The sequence below is a fragment of the Leucoraja erinacea genome, chromosome 10, assembly GCF_028641065.1.
Source record: "Leucoraja erinacea ecotype New England chromosome 10, Leri_hhj_1, whole genome shotgun sequence".
Lineage (NCBI taxonomy): Eukaryota > Metazoa > Chordata > Chondrichthyes > Rajiformes > Rajidae > Leucoraja > Leucoraja erinaceus.
Window position 1 is genome coordinate 19,527,979 of NC_073386.1, and position 25,077 is coordinate 19,553,055.

The 25,077-nt window shown below is 41.1% G+C and overlaps 1 protein-coding gene across 2 annotated transcripts in view; it reads left to right on the top strand.

Annotated features, from left to right (window-relative positions):
- Window positions 1-25,077, top strand: part of b4galt2 (UDP-Gal:betaGlcNAc beta 1,4- galactosyltransferase, polypeptide 2) — a 344,819-nt gene that overhangs the window by 221,975 nt on the left and 97,767 nt on the right. For both annotated transcript variants that reach the window (XM_055641639.1, XM_055641638.1), the window contains one exon: window positions 13,232-13,467. In XM_055641639.1, coding sequence (XP_055497614.1) covers window positions 13,232-13,467 — 236 coding nt within the window. The remainder of the gene's footprint in view (window positions 1-13,231; window positions 13,468-25,077) is intronic.

A 25,077-nucleotide genomic window follows, 5' to 3' on the forward strand; every position in this document is an offset into this window, starting at 1 on the left:
AAACCTCTATAGAGAACAAAGTTTTAGCTGAAGTTCATAATGTTCAAAAGAGAAGATTCTGTATAAAACTATGCAGGGTGTCTCCCGATTATGGAAAGGCTAACGAATGGAAATCTGACATTATGCTAATTTTCCCATAAATTTTTAAGCATTTTTCAAGATAGGAAAGTTAGTTACAGAAATGCGAATATCTTTAGGGGTTATAGAATAAGGATAGCAGCTAGTTAATTCAAAAGGCAACAAGAAAAGCTGTTTGCAAGTAACGACCTGCAATAATCAAACACAATGGCTTTAAGTTTTAGCTGTCATTTCACAGCCAAAAGCCATTTAAAAGATTTGCTTTGAAAACTGTCAAGGCAAATCTTTTCTATTGGCAATTGTTAAAAAAAATCCATTGTTAAACAATGTAACATCCATTGATACTTTGTTACTAAAGTATTTTGATACTTTGTTACTAAGGGTCATTCTACTATAACTTGTGCTTCCATCACATGACTTGGATGTAATGTATTTGATGAATTAAGGATCATTATTTGTGATATGCCAGCCAAATACAATACAATACAATACAATACAATACAATACAATACGGGTTTATTCTTCACATTGCACATAAAGTGCAAGTGAAATGAATATGTCAGCAGCGATACAATGAGAAAGAACACACAATACACAATAAAAATTTAACACAAACATCCACCACAGCATTCATCACTGTGGTGGAAGGCACAAAATTTGTCCAGTCCTCCTCCATTTCCCCCCGTGGTCGGGACCAGAGTTCAGAGCCAGTCCATAGTCGGCTCTTCCCCACCGGGGACCGCGGCTTCAGGATGGTGTAGGCCACAGGCCGGCGGTCGAAGATTTAAAGTCCCCGCCGCGCTGCAGCCAGAAGCAGCGCAGACCGCAGGGCCGGCGGTCGAAGCTCCCCCTCCAGGGGTGATGGTAAGTCCACGCTGGGTCCGCGGTAGAAGTTGGCCGCGGGCCGGCGGTGGAAGCTTCTTCTTCCCCCGGGTCCCCCACGAGGGATCCCGGGCTGTAGACGCCGCGCCAGCTGGAGCTGTGCAGACCGTGGCTTCAGGCTGTCGGCTGCCGCGGGCCAGCGAAACGGAGCGCTCCCCTCCGGCGAACCCCAGCGAGGGCTCACCCACTCCACGCCGAGAGTCCATGCTGCGCCCGCCGCTGAAGTCCCGGGCACGTCTCCGGGAAAAGCCGCGTCGATCCTTCCTGTTAGGCCACGGGGGAGGCGACCTGGAAAAAGTCGCCTCTCCATAGAGGAGGCGACCGAAGCGGTTTCCCCCTTACCCCCCACACCACCCCCCACACAAAACACACCGAGAAACATCAAAAACATACTTTAAAACATACTCAAAAAACAAAAAAAGTTGAATAAAATGGACACGCTGCTGACAGGGCGCCGGCTTGCAGCGCCCCCACCGACAAATTGGTTACAATGTGATTTTGATCAGGGACGAGCCCCACAGAAATGTTGGTGGCACGGTGGCGCAGCGGTAGAGTTGTTGCCTTACCGCACTTGCCGCGCCAGAGACCCGAGTTCGATCCCGACTATGGGTGCTGTCTGTATGGAGTTTGTACATTCTACCCGTGACCTGCGTGGGTTTTCTCCGGGTGTTCCGGTTTCCTCCCACACTCCAAAGATGTACAGATTTGTAGGCTAATTGGCTTGATATAAATGTAAAATTGTCCCTAGTGTGTGTGGGATCATGTTTATATCACTGGTTGGTGCGGACTTGGTGGGCCAAAGGACTTGTTTCCATGCTGTTACACCATTGCCCCTTGAGAACACATGCTATTATTTTCGATGAGAGGCCATTAATGAGGTTTACTTTGGAAAATGACATTCATTTTAATGAAGCCAGTGTTTACAGTTCCTTGTGTCTACACTTATATTGACACTTGTGCAATGATATTTAATTAAACAATGCTCCATATGATCTTTCAGAAGTTCATAAGTGATAGGAGCAGAATTTGGCTGTTTGGCCCATCAAGTCTACTCCGCCATTCAATCAAAATATGATCATTCTCTCTTAACCCCATTCTCCTGCCTTCTCCCCATAATCCCTGACACCTGTAGAACTTTAGCTTGCTGTAACAAAATGAACTTATAGCTATTACAAACACCTTTATATCTCAAAGTCCTATGGGGAAAATAACCCTGTTGTTGTGAATCTGAAACCAACCTCTAACTCCCATTTTCACACTGACAGAACGTTTTTTATAAAGTGGGATTTCTTAGGAATGCAACTATCCTGTTACAACAGAACTACCTGCGCACAGGGAAAGGCAATAAATAAATGTTCATGTTAATTGACCCTCTTTGAAACTGTTTATTTCTGACCTATGGTACAATTGGTTTGCAGACAGTTCTCAGGAATGGAACCTATACTTATCCCATGAACTGTCTGTTTTGCTAGGATTTGGTGTAAATGTACTTACCATAAATTCAGCGTAAAAAAATGACATAAGATGATGCATTTGGCATCAGGTTCATGAGGTGTTATAAACAAATAAAAGCATAAAGGCAGTTTGTGCTAAAGGATAGCCAGCAATCCAGTGTGAAGCTTTAGCTAGCTGCAGATCTTGAGAAAACACTTTTCAGACTTCCAGGACATTTGATCACTCATTGCACCATAAGTTTTACCATTATGTACAGGAGAGTTATGTAACTTCCACAGCTGAAAGCTGGAAACATTTTGTATCTGTTCCCTCAGTCTTACCCAAGCTCAATGGTAAGACCATCAAGCATTGCTCCATTCAAAGGTCAGTTTATTAAAAATAGGGGCATCGCCAGGGACGCTGCACAATTGGCAGCCCTGCCAACAGTCTCTGTTTTTTAGTCTTTTTTAATTTTTATTACATTTTAAAAGTTTGTGTAAATGTTCTCCGGTTTGTTTTATGTGAGGGAAGGGGGTGAGGGGTCGGGGAAATTTTTTTTTTCCAGTTTCTTACTTTGCCAGAGATTGTATCTCCGGTCGCTCTGCGGCCTACCATTGATGGAGCTGGAGGCCTCGTCGGACTGACTTTGAGCCCCACCGCGGGGCAGGGACTTAACATTGTAGTTGATCCCTTGCCTGGGATCGCTCCAACCTCGGCCTGTGGACTGTACCAGCACGAGCTCGCAGTCTCGGGGGAGGCTAGTCGGGAGCTCCAACGATGCAGAGGCTCAACCAGCCCCGATGCGGGGTTTGATCACCGGCGCGGAGGAGCTGACATCCCCCTTGATGCAAGAGCTGATCGCCCCAATGCGGAAGGCCAAAACGCCGCCGGCTACGGGAATTAAGATCGTCCTGTCTACGGAGGACTCGAGATCTGAACTTTTCTTTTCGATTTCCATCACAGTGAGGAATGTGGAGGAGTCACTGTGGTGGATATTTATGTTAAAATGTTTGTGTTTTCCGTTGCTTTTTATTTGTATGACTGACTTGGTAAATGAAATTCCTCATATGGTGCAAAACATACTTGGCTAATAAAGTATTATTGTGATTGTGGTTCTCACATGTACCAATTAAGGTACAGTGAAACTCAAATTAACATACAGCCATACTTAAAAGAAAGCAATGGGACATACAACTACATAAAAGTAAACACCCACCACAGCGAAGTCCCCACATTTAATGGTAATTAAGATAAATATTGATATATTTATTACATTTCTTAATTGATGACATAAATATGTAAAGAAATTAATTAATTGTACTATGTACATTTTTTTTAAATGTTGAACTTTTAAAATTACATGAAATCAATGCACACTGCTTTGATTGTCAGAGATATTTAATTACAGTGAAGCAGTCTTTTGTCGGCCATCATAAACCATCAGAACTGTGCTGGGAGGTGTAGGTTTGGCCTGTATTGTTTCAGAGTCTTGTTGTCATTCATGCCCTTTGTTGCTCACATACCCAAGGCATCAAGCAACCTGCAATGGGTTGGTGGTTTGGTTGGTTGTGAGGTTGGCTCGGGGGCTAGATCATGTTCGATTCAACATAAAGTTTGTAAACTGGTATTTCTGTGTCTGCTGATATTCCACAGTGAAGACAGTCAGAATGATTGGTCTAGACAGAGTAGTTGAAATATTCAATGTTGTTGAGCCTTCACATTTTGTCATTGTTAATATATGTCAGAGAAAGAACAATTAAATGAAAATTCACCTTGACTCTAATTGCAGCTTATTTTGGGGGTGGTTGTCTATCTCCCTTTCCCATTAAAATTAATTCTAATCTTTGTTGAGCCCCTTCACTGGTAATTTACAATTTCCATAAAGCTGCTGCCTGTTCCTGAGAAGCTTTTGCACAAAATTCTCCACGTTCAACAAATTTGACCGTATTTCATACGTGCATTTGTGGATCCTTTTTTAAACAGCATCAATGGTATTGAAGTTTCTGGCTCAAAGTTACAGAGCTTGACTATGAGCAGAGGTCAAATTAACATTCAATAGACAGATACTCATTAACCTTGGATTACTGCAGCTGCCATTTCAATTTGCGTCTTTCATGCTCATGCTGAGTAACTGCTCTGGCCCAGTTCCTCTGCCAATATCCTCAGCACTTAGTGTTAAAGCACAAATCAGAAATACGAACCAGAAAAAAAAGTGAGGTCAATGATTTCATGTTGGAAAGTGTTGCTACCGTTGAAACTGCACTTGGACAGATTCACCGAGATACCTCCGTGCAACCCCAGCCACCTCTCATCCCCACTGACCATAACTGGCTCATTGCATGAGTATTGAGGGCAGGATCCATAGTCAGAAAGAGCCCCAGGGCTGTGATATTGATGTCTGAAGATGAGTCTCGATCCAAAACAGCACCCATTCCTTCTCTCCAGAGATGCTGCCTGTCCCGCTGAGTTATTCCAGCTTTTTGTGTCTATCTGCGAAATGTATGTTTCTACTGTTTCTTGAGTGCTAAATATGTGATGTTTCTAGGGTGGAGTCTAGTCCACTCAGTACTACACCCCCCCCCCCCCCCGCCCCTTCCACCTCCAAATGTATCATTTTGCCATTTTGGTTCCAAATTCAAAGGTAATTGCTACCTTTCCAACTTTAGCCTGTACTCTCGATTACAGACACCTCCTCTCCTCTATCACAGACATTCCCTCCACCTCCCTCCCTCTAATTGTATACGGTTTCAGTCTTTCTTTTATCCAACTTAAAATGCAGGTCTCTTTTTCAGTATTGATGAGCGGTCCTTGACCTGAAACATCTACCGTGTTTCTCTTCTCTCTGGGAAGGGAATGGACAGGTGATGTTTTGGGTTGGACCCGAAGCGGCACATGTCCAAACCCTCCCCAGATGCTGCCTGACCCGCAGGGTTCCTCCAGCACTTTGTGTTTTCTTGTGTCTCTAAAAGATCCCTGTAGCTGTGCTTTGAGTCTGTGATCCTTGCTTCAAGGCATAGCTATAGCCCAGAACTTAGCAGTCCACAGCCCACATTCTGCTTTCCAATCTGTGCAGTTGGCCGGCATAGACAAATTGCAGGTTGTTTTGTCCTGTTCAGCATGAACCGGATCCAGCTTGTCTGAAATTGTTTTGTTCACTTGTGTTAGAAGCAGAGGAACGTACTCATTCAAAGGGAAAATAGTAGAGAGGCCATAAATCTAAATTAAAAATGCTCCCCAGCCTAGCCAGTGTCTGTGGAGCCATAACCAGCCAATATTTGAGGCCAATGATCTTTCATTGCAACAGGCTTTCATTGCACCACTTTAAGATGCATTTGAAATGTAGTTATGGAAGTGAGGAAAGAGCTAATTCTACCAATTCTTCTAGCTGGTGCCAGCAATTCTAAGTAAGTTGATAGCATTGACTATAGGAGAGAAAGCTAGATCCTTAGATAAACATATAAGTGACCATGTAGATTTGAAGAGTCACAGAAGAATAAAATTGTCGGGCAAGGACAGTTCTTTGGTACTGGACTCTTGAGAAACAACATCAGGGGATGCATTATTCATAAATTGCTCAAGATTCCAGTCTCCAACACGATATATTTGGAGAAGGGAGGGTTAAGAGTAGAATGATATTCAGTGTCTCCTGATAACTGAATCAAATTTCACTCACATTATTTTTGAAATTTGAAGACATTCCTCCATGTTGCCAGGTTACTGTCCTAATTAGTTTAAAATAGCTTTCCAATTCTGCCTCTCCGTTAATGATATATCTGCACATTTTCAGTTCTTACAAATCTAAATCTATTCGCAATTTGCTTTTCAAAACGATTTGGACATTTTTCCAAACAGTATGTAGCCTTTCTATTCCTCTGACCACACTACTCTATCCAAAATGTGTAGAAAGGAACTGCAGATGCTGGTATATACCGAAGATAGACACAAAGTACTGGAGTAACTCTGCGGGTCAGGCAGCATCTCTGGGGGGAAAAGGATGGGTGACGTTTAGGGTCGGGACCCTTCTTCAGACTGAAAGTAGAGGGGAAGGAACAGGAGGTAAGAAAAGGCCAGAACAAATTTGACCAGCCTCTGTCCTTCCTTGATCATCTGTTGCCCGTCCTGCTTTGTCCTGGCCCTTCTTGCTTCCAGATCCCTCCCCTCTACTTTCAGTCTGAAGAAGCATCCCAATCTGAAACGTTGCCCACCCCTTTTCTCCAGAGCTGCTGCCTGATCCACTGAATTACTCCAGCACTTTGTGTCTGTCTTCAAGATACTGTATCCAGACCAAAATTAGTCTGCAATCTACATAAACATTTTGCGAATTCATTGTAATTTATCACAATTGTTTTATCTTTTAACAATACTACTTTTTAATTTGGTGGCATTCATGATTACTGAATTGGTATCTAAGAATTCAAATTATAAATTGTCAATGATTCAGTGCCTTTTCCCGTCAATTCACATGTCGTGCACTATTCATATCCCTTTTGTGACCGAGTTTGTTCTATTTCTCCTGCTTCCATGTATGCTTTGCATATGGGTTGGTACTCTTTTGAAGGCTATTTGAAAATTTATGACTCGTACATGAATGTAGGAACTAGAAAATAAATATTGAATGATTAGATTTTAGTCTTGCAGAAGAAATGAGAGAACTGCACGAGTGTCAATGGAGGAGTTCATCTTGCCAAAGGTAGAATAATTAATTAATGAGAGGAGTTACAACAGAGTTGTAGAGTGAATTTAGGGAGTGGACGAGGGCAGGTCTGGAGAGGGAAAAGAGACTGAAGATGGAGAATGAAGTAACACGCTAAGTGTTGAAAGTGAGCGTAGAAATATAAAGAGCAATGTTTGAGAATTTTGTCAGGGTAGAGGAATGGGAAATTAGTTTATCCTGTTCGGAATTCCTGTGAAGTTTTCTGTACAGAAAAAGATATTGCAGAAAGATTGTTCTTGTCTCTGAAGATTTTATCTTGTCGATCAGCTGGATATCCCATTGGACTTTGATTACCCTCTTAGACCCAGTGCAATTCTGCATCAATTGGATTATGATTTTCATTAATTTTTATTGTAATAAAATTTCACTCAAACTGGAACTGTGGTATAGTGGTATCTGCGGCCTTTTGTTGGAACCTTAGTCAGATTGTATTTGAAAGACTCTTGTGTTAATAGTTCATTGAAGCTGGGGCTCCACATCTGAAGAGCTAATTGCTGTATTTAGCATAAGAGCATATATATTTTTTAAATGATTTGTTCTTGACACAGATTGATACACTCATTCTATTACATAGATTTGGGGCGAGATTTTCTCTTTATTTTTCAAAATAAATGGATTAGCTTCAACGGATTTATTGACAGACATCACCGCTAATCGGTGATAGGAGCTTATAAGAGGTGGAAATGGGCAGTGGCACAGAAATTGAGCGTAGGTTTCAAGGAAAACAACAGTCCAGTGTAGTGCATATTGTATTGGCTATAAACACCTGCAAAATGTACCTTACAGTCGGTGCTTTTATTCTTGGCATTCATCTGCCTTAAACAAACTGCAGTTTTGTGTTTCATAGAAAAACAAATCAAAAGCATATCCCATCAGAGCCATGGCAGGTCATATCCCTGCCAGTACTCATCCATAATAATTTCTAATGTAGAGAGGATTATGGCAGCATAGTGGCATAGTGATAGAGTTGCTGCCTTACAGCGCCAGAGACCCGGGTTCAATCCTGACTATGGGTGCTGTCTGCACAAAATTTGTACGTTCTCACTGTGAACTTCTCTGGGTGCTCCGTAGACAGACAAGTTTGTAGGTTAATTTGCTTCTGTAAATTGTAATTTTAAATTGTCCCTAGTGCCTAGGATAGTGCTGGTATATGGGGTGATCGATCTCTAGTTGGCGCAGACTAAGTGGGATGAAGGGTCTGTTTCCATGCTGTATCTCTAAAGTCTAAAGTCTAAAGGATTTCTGTAGTGAGTTCTCAGCCATCAGATAATGTGTAAACATGTTCCCTCATCTACCATCCAATCCTTCTGCCAATTGAATTAATTCTACATCCCCTGTTTTTTAAATTCTTATTCTTGGGTGCAATTTCCCAACCTCTATATCCCAATCAAGATTCCCTTCACCCACCCTTGTTACAAAATAATTAACGGTAGCTCATCCAATCTTTTCTTTCTTAGCTAAAATGTCCACCTCTGATAACATCCTCATGCATCTCCTTTTGATCATCTTCAGTGCAACCACATATTTCTGGTATTGTGATGATTATTTGCACTTCTATTCTCTCAAGCATCTATCTTTTAAATGCTTTTGATGACACATAATGTTGGAGTAACTCAGTGGGGCAGGCAGCATCTCTGGATAGAAGGAATGGGTGGTGTTTTGACCCTTCTTCAATGCTTTTGTTCACTGGAGATTGAAGAACAGAAGCGGTTAGCTTGATTTAACTTGGGATGGAAAGCAAATGGATGAGAGCCAAGATTGACAGTAATAATCTTGTAAAAACAAGAAACTAACCCCTGGACTCATGCATGTGTGATCTATGCAAAGAAAATGTCACTGTGCAGTGCACTCGTGATAATATAGCACCATTGGATACATTGATCAAGAGGAGGCATGGGATATCTGAAAGAGGCGAGCTCCAAACTTGCCTGTGGATCATGGAAGATTTAAAAAAAAAAGATGTGACTTCTATGTCCTCTTCTGCCATTGATTATTCCAGACTAACTGAGCCAGAAGGCTGCAGCCATTCCCCCACAGACCTATTGTTGAAATAGCATTAGGTCTCACTGCAGTAATCAAAAGCTCGTTCAATGCATTTAAGGAAGAACCTGCTGGTTTGCAGGTAATGTCTTTGGAGAAGATGAAGACATAATTGTAGGCTGCAGGATTGTCAGCAAGAGAGTCTCGCAGACAATTTTAACTGCCAGGTTTCTGCAAGCAATTAAAACTGCTTAATTATTAGTATAAAGCATGTTTTGTGATAATTTATTTAAGAATTATAACATCATAAATTGACATTTAGAAATTACTATGACAAAGTCAGTAGCAAGAAGTCAGTCCATAATGAAACCAATTCATTTGTCTTAATGGATTTGTCTTGAAAAAGACCAAGGTGTTAGCTATTTATTCTCTCATTAATTGCTAAATGTTTCATTTAATTTGTGTTTTACTTAACCTGCCCAATTGGAAACCGATTGGACTGACCACTGCCCCATATAAATGAAGCCAGAAGCCAGTTTTGACCCAGTCAGTTTCCTAGCAGGCAGGTTCATTGTAATTATTAATACCTATCACTGAAGGACAGTGCTGTAACTTTGGGAATCTTTAGAGCCCATTAAAAAATAAGACAATTTTGATATACTGAGCCAGCCTTGCTCAAAGGAAATAGGTCACAGAGCGGGAAAGTGATGACACAGTCAATGTGCTAATGTTGGAGAAATTGTCCACAATCACTGCCACAGTCTATTTATGTATCTTACGGCTAAATTTAGGGGAATATTGTCCCGACATCTTGACAGATGAAAGGTGACATGCCAAAGACAATCAGCTTGTGTAAGAAGGAATTGTAGATGCTGTTTTAAACCAAACATAGATACAAAAAAGCTGGAGTAACTCAGCAGGGACAGGCAGCATCTCTGGAGAGAATGAATGGGCGATATTTCGGGTCGAGACCCTCCCTTCTTCAGAAGAATGATCTTGACCTGAAACATCACCCATGCCTTCTCTCCAGAGATGCTGCCTGTCCTGGGATAAATAAAGTTCATATTGAGTAATTCCAGCATTTTTTGTCCATCCTTCATGATGAAGAACTGGTCCTAAACGGACCTCCTCAAACTGAGCACCTTGGGGCAAGGATTGTTTTTAGATTAAGAGATACAGCCTAGAAAACAGGCACTTCAGCCCATTGAGTTAGCACTGACCATCGATCACCAGTACGCTAATTCTATCCAATACTTTAGGGACAATTTACGGCCAATGAATCTACAAATTTGCAGGTCTGTGGAATGTGTGAGGAAACCGGAGCTCTTGGAGAAAACCCACATGGTCACAGGGAGAATGTACAAACTATGTACCACAGCACCCGTAGTCGGGATCAAAGCCTTGTCTCTGGGGCTGTATCGCTATCGCTGGGGCTGCAACTCTATCGTGGTGACACTGTATTGCTAGTTTATCAGTGGAATGCCAAATTTCCTGTATGGTTGGCAGAAAATAAAGAATTGAGTCGATTTCTGGGCTGTAATTGGAATTTATTAATAACTTGTTGCTTATTCATACATCTGTTAAAAACACAGAGGAATTTTGTTTTCTAGGTGCACCAACCGAAAGGCAGGAATTTTTTCTTAACAATTCTACAAATGTTTGCTGTTTGTGTTTATCTGGTCTTTAAATTGGTTAAATTGTTATGTACTGTCCTCCCTCTGGTTTAAAGGTAAATTAATTTGTTTGTGATATTTTGCTTGACATTTCTGTAATTTGTCAAGAACTATTGTTTTAATGATAGGTTTGGTCATTGTGAACTGATTTCTAAATAGCACCATTTATGTTTGACAGAAATGTTTGCAGCAAATACACGTCTGGTATTGCTGTGACTCCTAAGTTATTTTACTGTGTTGGTGATTCAATTTACAAAACCAGATTTGAGCTAATTACAAAATTTACATAATGTGCTCAGCAAGCAGCCTTGTGAGGCTGTTCCTTCTTGCACGCTGTTGTCAAAATGTAGAAATAAATTGAATACAGTGTCCATAAGATCAAACCAAATGACATAGTCATTATACCATGTATTCTCGGCTTGAGCTCAAATGTCACTGCTCAGTCCTATTGCAGTCAGACACCGGAAGTTAATTAGAACACAACTTGTGCAAAAGTCGAAGGAATATAATAATCTTGTTATTATGTGATAGAAATGAATCTCAATATGTTTAATTCTCAGGAGTATAGCATTTCTCGCCCTTGGTTTGGGTTTTGCATCATAATGAATATCCTGTTATATTTGCATGAAATCTAAATTGAGGAATTGGTAGCCTTGAAGCAGAGAATATGTATGTCCCAAGTGTCTTATAAAGGGGACAGAGTTATGAGATGAGGCACATGAAGCTTGCTAATGACGTTGTGATGCGTAATACATTGCAGGATTCAGATTTTAAGTTGACTCACTACTTTCGAGCAGTTTTTTAAAACTTTGCAGTTGAAAGTGCGTTGCAATACAATTTGCAGGATTCAGATTTTGCAGGAGTTGACGGCCCTCGAGCCTGCACCGCCATTCAATACTTTCGAGCAGTTTTTTAAACCCCCTGATTTAGCAGTTAACTCCCTCTTAAAAAGTATTCAACTAATGCAACTTGCAAGATTCACCACTTCTAAAAAAGTTCTGGAAAGGATTGGGTGCAGGAAGTTAAAAAATGTGTTTTTTTTCTCCCTGCAGATTTAGATTGTGCATTTTTATTAGGATGGACAAGCAAAGGAGAGGGCACCACACCCCCTTCCTGCTTTCTGTCTAAATGGTTTGTGTAACTCAACATAGAGATACACAAAAAAACTGTTTTTTGGAGAAACTGAGTCAATTTCAATATACCCTATTGAAGCCTGGCTATGCAACATTAACCCAGTGAGATCAGACTATACCTGTTGGGTGTGTATTGGGTCAAGTTTTTTCCCTAGGTTAGGATTAGCATGGTACAGATTCAAGATGAAATTTAATATTGCCTCTACACAGACCACAGCTCCGCAGTACCATGGCTCAGATTCGCAGCTTTCCTGTCATAGTTACTCAAAGGACTGTGTGTCAATGGTAGCGCTAATGATTTACAAAATATACAGGATTGATCCCAGTGGTTCTTTGTGCTATTTATTGATCTTAATCATGATTTATGCAAAATTACCTCAAGTAATTTGTAAATGTAGCAAGTTCAGGGAATAGGAATATGATTTTGTATCTATTTACCCAGCTGTATTCAAGGTTGCTGTACTGCCCCAATTACCAAAAAGGGACTAATTAAAGGCACACTGTAGCATAACAACAGTAACAGTACATTAATTGTCAATCTTTAATGCAATGAAACTTCCCATATTGCTTCCTGGCGCATTTTTTAGTTTAGTTTAGAGATACAGAGCGGAAACACTGAGTCCACACTGACCAGCGATCCCTACACATTAATACTGCCTTCCACATACTAGGGCCAATTTTACATTTATACCAAGCCAATTAACCTAGAAACCTGTATGTCTTTGAGTGTGGGGGAAGATCTCGGAGAAAAAAACCAACGGGGAGAACGTACAAACACCATACAGACAGCACTCTTAGTCAGGATCAAACCCAGGTCTCTGGTGCTGAAAGGAAGTTGCTCTACCGTTATGTCATCGAGCCCACCCTATATATTACTATTTTATTATAAAAATTTCTGACAAATTATATATGGGTGTAAGAAGGCACCTAACCAGATGATTTAGTTAGTTTTGACAAGATGCAGAAATGGCGAGGTTCTGTGTGAGGTCTTGTGGAGGGTGGGTTGGACCAAATCCACAGTGGAGGTCCTTGGTAGTGATGTGCAGGTAATTTTGAAAAGGGATGATCACAGGGCTAGATTCAGAGAAAAGAACTCTTGGAGGATTGCAAAGAGATCACAGGGGCGCAGAGATGCCTAATATGTTTGAATAGTTCCCATTCCCTTACATTTCAAAGGACATTGCCTGTAGATAAAGAAATATAAAGATGTATTGCCTACTTGCGCATTCATTCTAATGGAATGTATTAGCAAATTGCTTGTGAGGTTACTAATTCATTGTCTTGGGTTTTTTTGTGAAAAAGAAACATTTCACATCATTCTTTTAATTTTATTGCAGTTGGAAGACTGTTGATAGAATTCAGCTCCCTGATGACGATGGAGAAAGTTCAAAGAGAGAACCCAGATGTACGAGAAGGAGGCAAATACACACCAGCCGACTGTATAGCTAAGCAAAGAGTTGCCATCATAATTCCATTCAGGCACAGGGAACACCACTTGAAGTTCTGGCTCCATTACTTGCATCCCATTCTCCACAGACAGAAGATCAACTATGGCATTTATATCATAAACCAGGTGAGTGAGTGTTCAACTATACCAAAAAACCCCACAAAGTACTGGAGTAAGTCAGGCTGGTCAGGCAGCATATTTGGAGGACATGGATAGATGACGTTCCTCAGAGTCTGAAGAAAGGTGCCCATCCAAAACGTTGTCCAGAGATGTCTGACCCGCTGAGTTACTCCGGCACTTTATGTTGATTTTGTAAACCAGCATCTGCTATTCTTCGTGAGTGCATATTTAACTATGCAGTTCTGTTGAAGTAAGTATAGATTTTTTCTATTGAGGGAGTGCAGCGTAGGTTTACCAGGTTAATTCCCGGGATAGTGGGAAAGACATATGATGAGAGAATGGATCGACTGGGCTTACATTCACTGGAATTTAGAAGGATGAGAGGGGATCGTATAGAAATATATAACATTCTTAATAAAAAGGATTGGACAGGCTAGATGCCGGAAAAATGTTCCTGATGTTGGGGGAGTCCAGAACTAGGGGGTAACAATCTAAGAATAAGCGGTAGGCCATTTAGGACTGAGATGAGGAAAAAACATTTTCACACAGAGAGTTGGAATCTGTGGTATTAGACAATAGACAATAGGTGCAGGAATAGGCCGTTCGACCCTTCGAGACAGCACCTCCACTGGATATTTTCAAGAGAGCGTTAAATTTAGCTCTTAGGGCTAACGGAATCAAGGGATATGGGGAGAAAGCAGGTACGGGGTATTGATTTTGGATGATCAGCCACGATCATATTGAATGGCGGTGCTGGCTCGACGGGTCGAATGGCCTACTCCTGCACCTATTTTTTATGTTTCTATGTACTTGCAGAAAATAATTGAATGAGATGCTTTTGTAATGCCTTTCCTGATGCTATCACCATTCTGATCAATGTTGTTGTGTTGATAATCAAAGCACTCATCATCATCTAAATCGGTTAATTTGAAAAGGAACAAGCCTTAATCCAAAGGGTCTCTCCATCAAAGCGAATTATGGAATGGTTCTCATTCATTGCAAAAGACTTGCTGAGCTACAGCTTTAGAAATCTCTAGATTCGTGGTGTGTTTCTGCCCTGTTCTGAGAGAGTTTACTGCAGAGAGAAATCCTATAAATCTACTTTTTTTTCCTTGTGCGAATTCAAAAAATTCCAGTATTGGGCTTACAGCAAGGAAAGTAAAAAATGCTAATCACTCAAGACTCATCAATGATCAAGGACACTGTTCTTTCATGTAACCTAAATTGGGAGAAATAGAAATTGTAAGAAAAGAGTATGTATCTTGACTATTATAAAGTTCAGGAACATAAAATTCCTAATAAATTATTGCTAGATATACACATATCACACTTATTATCTGTGAGTGTTTAGTTTAGTTTAGAGATGCAGCGCAGAAACCACAAGCCCACCAAGTCTGTCATGTCCAGCAATTCCCATACACTGGCACTATCCTACACACTAGGGTCAATTTACAACCTTCTCCGAAGCCAATTAGCCTACAAACCTGCACGTCTTTGGGAAGTGGGAGGAAACCAGTGCACCCAGGGAAAACCCACGGGGTCATGGGGAGAACGTTCAAACTCGTAGTCAGGATCAAACATGAGTCTCTGGCGCTGCAAGGCAGCAACACTAGTGCTACGCCAAGGTGGTTCCACAAAATCTCCAGGCACAAAGATCGTTCCCAGTGACAGTGATAAAATGAATCAGTATGAGCAATACATCCGTTTTGTTGCAAACACTATCCAGGTATTTAATTTGATTTTTTAATTAGTGATTTTAGTAATTTGGGAAAATCAGGAGAACATATAAACCTCTGGTGGTTATTTGAGAGAACTTCCAAATAAATCACTATAGATCTTCATTGTTGAACTCGGGAAGAATGAGGTTTATTTCTACCTCTGCAATATTAAGAATATTTGGCAATTATATCATTATAGGACAGGCTTGTCCTTCACTGGTGAGAAGTATTTTCTAAAATGTTGTGTGGAAGGAAATGAGCACTGTACTTGCAAAAAATATCAGTCAAAGTGACAGCTTGACAGTGAACATCTGTAACATTTCTGATTGTCTTCACATTATGCTGGCAATTACATGGCTCCTTAAGTGCAATCAGTTCCTTTAGCTTGTCATGGACGTTGAGTCTTTTTAAAATGTTCTTAACAGATTACCGGCAGACGCAAATCATGCTTTTACTTGATGGGTATTACTTTTTGAGCTAGATTTCCATTCCCTCCTCCATCCCCCCCATTTCCAGATATGTCCATGTTCTCCATGTTTTACGGTGCATTTGTTGTGGACCTTTGGGCATTTATCTGTAAAATCCAACTGCTGCCATGTTGGAGAGTCAGGTGATTACAGTGGCTGCCTGCTCAGACAGTGGTATGGGTTTCTGTTTTAAAACTGCATACTTATGCCATACATAGTTGGCCGCCTTGTAAGTTTCTAAAAGCACATATGATGAAATAGAATTAGCTGTTCGGTTGGCAGCGATGAGTTACTATGAATACCCTGATGTATTTACAGATAGTCAGTCCTGCAATGCTTCATGCCCATTACTTATAAATTATAGTCAGTCTTGTTATTGACCGGCAGCTATTTTCTCTATAGTAAGGTCAGACACTGCAAGCCGGATAGAAATGTTTTTGATGATGGTGAGTGGACGAGCAATATTGATCCGTACATTTCAGAAGACGTTGGCATCTTTGACTAATACAACAAAGTTTACAAAATCCCTCTAAAGAGGCATTTACGCCCTTGATGTATCATTGCATTTGAAGGTGGAGCTTTGGTGTCACCTGGGTCTCTGGAGCAAGAAGGCAGCAGCTCCTCCATGTGGCATTGTGCTGCTGAGCCTTTTCTTGTATGATGTGTTAAACCATTCATGTGTCTACTTGTTTGGATGGAAATACAGCACTTTTCGATGATCAGAAAGCCTTCCAAGTATCCTGTCCAACTTTGTTCCTCGGCAACTTTGCTAAAACAGATTACTTGGTCCTCATTGTTATTTGTGGCATCACCCAGGTACACCTGGCTTCTCCCTTCCACAAAAGTGATTGCACCTCCCTTGTGTTTCATTCACTGTGAAAGGCTGGCCTGAGGATTTGTCCTTCCTTGCCTGATTCTGTTCCATACACTGCATCACAGTGCAATTGTCTTTGATTTACAAGGTGAACATGCATCTCATCTTAAAGATAAGTTAGAGGACTGGTCATGCACAATGCAGAGTGATGTTGCTTGGAAACCAGGACCACTCTAGTGAAAGGTGCGTGCATTGGAAGCGCACAGGAAGTGTATATTTAAGAGCAAGTGGCACAGCGGTAGAGTTGGTGCCTTATAGCACCAGAGCCCAGTGTTCGATCTGACTACGGGTGATGTCTGCATGGAGTTTGTATGTTCTCCTGTGACCATGTGGATTTCTCCGGGTGCTCCGATTCCCTCCCACATTTCATAGGCGTGCAGGTTAATTGGCTTCTGTAAGTTGTCCCTGGTGTGTAGGACAGAAATAGTGATCGCTGGTCAGCGTGGACTTGGTGGGCCGAAGAGCCTATTTCCTTGCCTATCTCTAAACTAAAGAAAAATAAAATTCATTTCAGATGTGGGTGCTGTTGCAATTTAGCGTCAATCGTTAACTGTTTGGAAGTAGAAGGGACTGCGTGTCCCCAGCTGTCCTTAGTTTGAAGTAACCATGAACAGTAATGTACTAACAATATTGATGTGGGCCTGTAGTCGTGTTTAGACCTGACAGGCTTCCTTCTTGAAAGGATATTAGTGAACCTGTTCAATTTTCAAGACAATCTTGGGGTCAAATGGCAGTTTGTACTGTTGCTCGTTTTTTATTTATTTCTAAATGCTTAAGTTAAATTCTAATTCTCAGAATACACTGGTGGGAATTGAACCTGGTTTTGTTGAAGTAGGACAGGCTTCGTTCGGGGCACCTAGTTTGTTTAGAAATCACGACACTTTTGTTTGGTTCTGCTTCTCTTGTTAATGAAGGCATAAATGAATTTATAAAACACACAGGGCTGCTAGATTTAGCACATGATAAATATCTGCCTTAAAATCCCTCAGCTCCCAACTAATTTTACTGTCAAAACCATGGATGTTCAAACTTGACATGAATCAAAATCAGAAGTTTCCCCCTTACAATAAGGACCATTTTTTTTTGTTGTTGCGCTATCCACTAACGTTCCATACAAAATTAATCACAGCTAATTGAACTCGTGGACTGATTCCCTAACCCCACCCCTCCAACAGTTCTGTTCAGTTAACTGTGTAGGAAGGAGCTGCAGATGATGGTTTAAACCGAAGATAGATACAAAATGCTGGAGTAACTCAGCAGGACAAGCAGCATCTCTGGAGAGAAGGAATGGGTGGCGTTTTGGGTTGAGACCAGTCCAGTCTGAAGAAGGGTCTCGACCCGAAATGTCACGCATTCCTTCTATCCAGAGATGCTGCCTGTTCCCCTGAGTTACTCCAGCATTTTGTGTCTATCTTCTGCTCAGTTAACTGTCGGCCAGGAAATGAAGAAGGAGGTCCCGAGTGACTCATTCCTTATAGGCTACTTTCCCTGAAAGAGATAAGGAAGTTGCCATGTGGGTAAAATAGCTCATAAATCTCATCCTATCTCATGAGCTGTTGAAGAGGTTCCAAATGCTCTGATCAGGTAAGTGACCTGTTTGTGGAAATAATTGTGGCCCATGTGCCTGTGATGTTGCTGAAGGCAAGAATTTCATTGGACCTTTACCTCACCGTACATGTGCATGTTACAATAAACACGACTTAACAGGTCCTGGGAAAAACACTGCTCATAGTATTTATTGATCTATTGACCGATTGACCGCGCTAGTGACTCAATTGTGGGTTTTTATTGGTCAAATTAGGTTTGTTTTATTGGTCAAATTAGGTTAGACTGCAAAAAGTAGTAAACACTGCCCAGTCCATCAATCGGCTCTGACCTCCATCGAGGCGATCTATCATAGTCGCTGCCTCAAAAAGGCTGGCAGCATCATCAAGAACCCACACCATCCGGGCCATACACTCATCTCCCCACTACCTTCGGGTAGAAGATACAGGAGCCTGAAGACTGCAACGACCAGGTTCAGGAATAGCTACTTCCCCACAGCCATCAGGGTATTAAACTCAGCTTGGACAAAACTCTGAACATTAATAGCCCATAATCTGTTTATTTGCAGCTTATCAGTTTATTTATTCATGTGTATATATTTATACAATGGTATATGGACACACTGATCTGTTCTGTATTCGTGCCTACTATGTTCTGGTGTGCTAAAGGAAAGCAAGAATTTCATTTTCCAGAGGCAAGTGTAGAGATGTAGAAGTAATAGGAATGGGATAAAGATAATTATCAATTAAGTCATTTCATATTTAGATTTCATTTAATTTAAGAAATATCATGAAGATTTCATATTTTGAGTATTTAAATTAAATGTGTAATTATGAATCAGTATTCACGGTAGTTTACAATGTTCACAGTACAGTAGTTTATAATGTTTCTCACAACATTGCATGATTATTATTTGACATTTTTGATTTGTTTCTTTTCAAAAGCTTTCACAAATTTAGTCACAAAATGCTGGAGTCACTCAGCGGGACAGGCAGCCTCTCTGGAGAGAAGAAATGGGTGACGTTTCGGGTCGAGCCTCGGGTCGACCTGAAAAGTCACCCATTCCTTCTCTCCAGAAAGGCTGCCTGTCCCGCTGAGTTACTCCAGCATTTTGTGTCTCTCTCTTCGATTTAAACCAGCAATCTGCAGTTCCTTCCTGCACAAATTTAGTCCGATTCTTGGGCCAGCCAAATGCATGAATGGATATTTACGATTACAATGAATAAACAAGCTCTGGGCTTACACCAGCATTTAAAGAGATGCCTGTTGACAACTAATCAACTCAATTTTATTTCTGTCTTCCTGTCATAATTTTTTCCAGCTTCATATTTCAGTGACCTTGCTTTTAAGATGAGCTAAGAGGCCTTTCCTTCATCTTTGCAAGACCCTCTCTTCTGCTTTTACATTGATATATTGAGCAAGTAATATTAAGGACACAAAGAGGCTACACAGCACAATTCTGGACGTACTTCACCTATTGTATCTACTTGCCTGTACAGAAAGACTAAGAACGCGGCTCCATCCTGCTTTCTCCTGAAAAGATTAGACCAATTCAAGGCTATTTTTACGCAGCAAGCAATCCAGCCTTACAGATTTGTTGACATCGACTGAGTTACATTTGAAGCTCTTTAGTTTCAGGATTTAAACTATAATACTAACATAAATTAAATTATTCTATTTCCTAATTTTGATCCCTTTGCTATTTCTCAACTGTAATCTCCACTACATTGAGAATTAGTTATCTCTCACAAGGTACCTTTAATGCCACGTTGTTTCAGGAAGACTTTTGAGAAGTCTTCAAAGATTTACTCAAGTCCTGCATAAAATTAGATTAGAAATTGGTACACTCATAGCACACATTTGTAGCTTTGTTTCACTTGTTTCAATTTATATGTTTGCTTGCAGCTTGTGTTTTTGTGAACATTTTTATCAGTCTTGGCAACAACAGATGTGAACGTGAATGTGGCTGAGCCTCTTTCCTCGTCTACATCTTATTTTTCCTTTGGGTCAAGCAGCTACATGACATAAATACTCCTGGAGTTTGTTCCTTGTACTTTAATGTTCACGACCAGTGAAGGCACGAAGTTCTGAAGGAAAAGCCAGCACTGGAAATTAAACAAAGGACACTGCGGGGTTTTGACCCAAAATGTTGACTGTTCCTTTACCTCTGCAGATGCTGCTTGGCATGCTAAGTGTAGGTTTACATTGTCACATGAACCGAGGTGCAGTGAAAATCTTTGTTTTGCATGCTCTCCAAAACAGATCAGATATACTATACATAAACACAATCAAATTAAACTCAAGCACAATAGATTGAAGAAAGGAAAAGACACGGCGTGCAAAATATAAATCTCGGTATTGTGGCACATCAGTTCCATTGTAGCGCATCCATGTCCATAACGAGGTTGTTATATTCCGGACGGCAGAATGAATAACAACTTACACGCAGGTTGCCTGGATCATGAGAGAGAGATTTATTACCCAACATTTCCTGCTTGTATTGAACACCAACTCATTAACATATACATGAATATGTATGAATAATTACACTGCTCTACTTTTATTAAGTATTAAATCTAAGTACTCAGTTACAATTTAGTTGTTGTGATACTTGATATAAAACAGTATTAATGAAATCTTTAAATGATAAACATAAAATGTTTATTTTACATATCTACACATTTCTGAACCCTCCCACCCAGCTCACCACATCTTCCACCTGTTGCCGTCAGGAAGGCGCTACAGCTCACTGCCCGCCAAAACATCACGATTTAAAAACAGTTTCTACCCACATGCAATTCGAATTCTGAACACTCTATGACAACATCACATAGCCACCTCGTGCATGTACTGTATACTGTATGTTGTTGTGTTTTATGTTATGTTTGACGGGAATCAGCCTATTGTGTAACATCCTGTACTGAACCTGAATTCCACCAGCTTGACTGTGTGGTCATTAAATAATCTGAATCTGAATCTGAATTTTCCTTTTACTTATACAGTGAGTTACTTAATTTATAGGGGATGATCAGACATGATCACAATGAATGGCGGTGCTGATTCGAAGGGCCGAATGGCCTCCTCCTGCACCTATTTTTTATGTTTCTAAGTTAGGAAAAGGGGAAGTACAACGGGATCTGGGGGTCCTTGTTCATCAGTCTATGAAAGTAAGCATGCAGGTACAGCAGGCAGTGAAGAAAGTGAATGGCATGTTGGCCTTTATAACAAGAGTAGTCAAATATAGGAGCAAAGAGGTCCTTCTGCAGTTGTACAGAGCCCAAGTGAGACCACACCTGGAGTATTGGGTGCAGTTTTGGTCCCCTAATTTGAGGAAGGACATTCTTGCTATTGAGGGAGTGCACCGTAGATTTACAAGGTTGATTCCCGGGATGGCGGGACTGTCATATGCTGAGAGAATGGAGCGGCTGGGCTTGTACACTCTGGAATTTAGAAGGATGAGAGGTGTTCTCATTGAAACATATAAGATTGTTAAGGGTTTGGACATGCTAGAGGCAGGAAACATGTTCCCGATGTTGGGGGAGTCCAGAACCAGGGGCCACAGATTAAGAATAAAGAGTAAGACATTTAGAACGGAGATGAGGAAACACTTTTTCTTACAGAGAGTTGTGAGCCTGTGGAATTCTCTGCCTCAGAGGGCGGTGGAGGCAGGTTATCTGGATGCTTTCAAGAGAGAGCTAGATAGGGCTCTTAAAAATAGCGCAGTCAGGGGATATGGGGAGAAGGCAGGAACGGGGTACTGATTAGGGATGATCAGGCATGATCACATTAAATGGCGGTGCTGGCTCAAAGGGCCAGACGCCTACTCCTGCATCTATTGTCTATAAGCTATTACAAGGCAATTTGGCAACTTACAAATATTGATGCCTGAGGTCGAGCACTCTGCCACCCAAACAAAGCTGGTATGCCACCCAATGGTATGCTTTATATGGTGCAACTGTCGACGTTTGTGAGAGTAATTGAAGACCTGCTGAATTTCCTCAGTCTTTTCAGGTAGTAGAAGCATGCAATTTTTTTTTTTGCACTATTTCTCCCAGTGTCACCTGACAGGTACCACCACCCAAAGAATTTCAGCCAGCAATGAACTTTGCAGGACATGTACTCAGAATGTCACCAGAACGTGCACCTAAGATAGCAATGACATGGCAACCTGGCGGAAGAAGGAAAAGAGGCCGATCAAAACTCACATGGAGGCGAACATTCCAGAAGGATTTGGAAGCCCGGGAAGTAAACCTATCGAGGGTGGAAGACGTTGCACCTGACTGAACAGAATGGCGAAAGCTTGCTGCTCAATGGACTGAACAGTGTGGGAGGAACTAAGTCTAAGTAAGTTATGAACTGGCTGATTCTTCCAATAGCTTGAAACTTGGAATGTAGAACAGTACAGCACAGGAAACAGGCCCTTTGGCTCGCAACGTCCATGACAAAACTTTAAACAGTGATTCCTGCAAGAACTTCACCAAACTGCCGGTGTGCGTCCAGTGATGCAAGATGAGCCCCATCGCAAGATGTCGACTTGCAGCCTCTCCCTTTTCCTCAAAGAGCAGCGTTGCCAATTGTGGATCCACATCATCTTTTGCAGCTTCAGCTGTCTTAACACAGCTGTGGCAACGTTTATTTTTCTTCTAAAAATGAGCTTTTGTGCTTTCATGATGTTGGGGGAAAATTAGTAACTGGCCATTCAAATCCTGTCAGTTTCACGTTCTTATCAGTATGATCTATCTTTGAAATGTCAGCGGCAGAACCACTATTTCTCAATGGAAATTGAATGGCAAGACCAGAGTGAACTGTTTTCTACTACCCACTCAATGCAGTGCTGGGAGATATATAATTAAACACATCGGGTTTTTTTCTTCTTTTCTGTCTTGTATTGAATGTCTTGTCAAGCTGTTGTCAGAAATAAACTCTTGATAGATCCAACCGTTGCAAGAATGCTTTTTGTATCAATTTAAGATACATTACTTTGAGCATTCTAAACCAACAGATGTGCTTATCAAAAATTGAATGGTTGCCTAGCGGCCATTTATCTTAACCATTACAGATTGAAAAGTAAACCTAAGTATTTAATAATCGTCGCACCGTGCGGGGCTGTTTCTTTGCGATCTTTGCATTTTTCCAAGTGCTGAGAATTTCATTGTGAATCTTATTGTCATCACCTGTTCAATACACTCCCTGCTATTCCTGTGTAGCTACTGAAATGAATCGGGCTCCAGCCTGATTACAGATAACAGTAACTATCAGTTTGATTTTTTTCCTCAAAAGAATTGAAAGCAAGATAGATTTAGCTCTTAGAGCTAAAGGAATCAAGGGATATAGGGAAAAAGCCGGAACGGGGTACTGATTTTGGATGTTCAGCCATGATATTGAATGGTGGTGCTGGCTCGAAGAGCCGAATGGCCTACTCCTGCACCTATTTTCTATGGTTCGATGTTTCTAAGATATTTTGGAATATAATTTACCAGGGAAATGATTACGTTTATTTATTTTACTTCAGGGACAATTGTTCACAGAGAGATGCTTTTTAACTGAGGCAGGAACTATCGCAACATTTAAGAAACAATTAGACAGGTATATGGATAGGGGCCAAATGCAGGCAGGTGGGATTAGTGTAGATGGGACATGTTGGCCAGTGTGGGCAAGTTGGGCCGAAGAGCCTGTTTCCACACTGTGACTCCATGACTGACTAACTGGCTGAGTACATTTTTTCAATCATTTGTGCTTCTTGTCTCATTGGCATCATCTAGAAATGTTCTATCCATTTGCTAATAAGAAGAGACAAAATTAAAGATCATCTAGTCTCCTCTTGTCCTATTGCCCTGTAAATTAACTCTTATTTGTGCTGTCTGCAGAGTATAAAGCGATGATGTAATATGCTGGTGACAGCCAGATGACAATTAAAACAAAATAAACTGAATGGATCTCTGTGCCACTGACTTTAAGTATTATATTCATGCAATAAAAGCCCACGTGATTACCTTGTTCGTTTTTATCAGATGCTGTAGGGAAACCAGATACAATTATGAAGGATTGACGTCACAAATTATGCGTTTTGTAGGCTTTCAATTTATTTTGAAATACAGCAAAAAAGAAAGGTGGATTTCCAATGCTCTAAGGATGCATCAACACTTTGTTAACTTGCCAAATAGGCCTAAACTGTGAGTTGTGGAGTCATAGAGATATGCAGCATGTAAGCAGAACCTTCGACCCAATACATGACCAAATAGCCTGACAAATAGCAAATAGTCGAAAAATCAAGCTAACTCACTTGCCTGCATCTGGCTTGCATCTCTCTGAACCTGTTTTATCTCTGTACATAGGATAGACACAAAATGCTGGAGTAACTTAGCGGGACAGGCAACATTTCTGGTGAGAAGAAGGAATGGGTGACGTTTCGGGTCGAGACCCTTCTTCAGACTCTGAGTCCGGGGAGAGGGAGACTCACAATATGGAAGGGTACAAAGAGCATGCAAGGTGTGAAAAGGAAATATCAAAGCAGATTATGCTCAAGGAAACATACAATGGTTCATTGTTGGCTGATGGGAGGTAACAAAGAGGCATAGAAACAGTAAAATTAATCAGGACAATGAAAATAGTAGGAGAACTAGGGTGTAGGAGGGACTGAGAGAGCGGGAAAGCAAGGATCACCCATTCCTTCCCTCCAGAGATGCTGCATGTCCCGCTGAGTTACTCCAGCATTTTGTGTCTATCTTCAGTATAAATCAGCATCAGGGTGGGTTCTATAAAATAGGTGCAGGAGGAGGCCATTCGGCCCTTTGAGCCAGCACCGCCATTCATTGTGATCATGGCTGATTGTCCCCTATCAATAACCTGTGCCTGCTTTCTCCCCATATCCCTTGACTCCACTAGTTCTCTCCGTTTTCTTCCCACACTACAAAGACGCACAGGTTTGTAGGTTAATTGGCTTGGTATAATTGTAAATAGTCCCTGATGTGTGTGGGATAGCATTAGTTTGCAGGGATCACTGGTCGGCGGG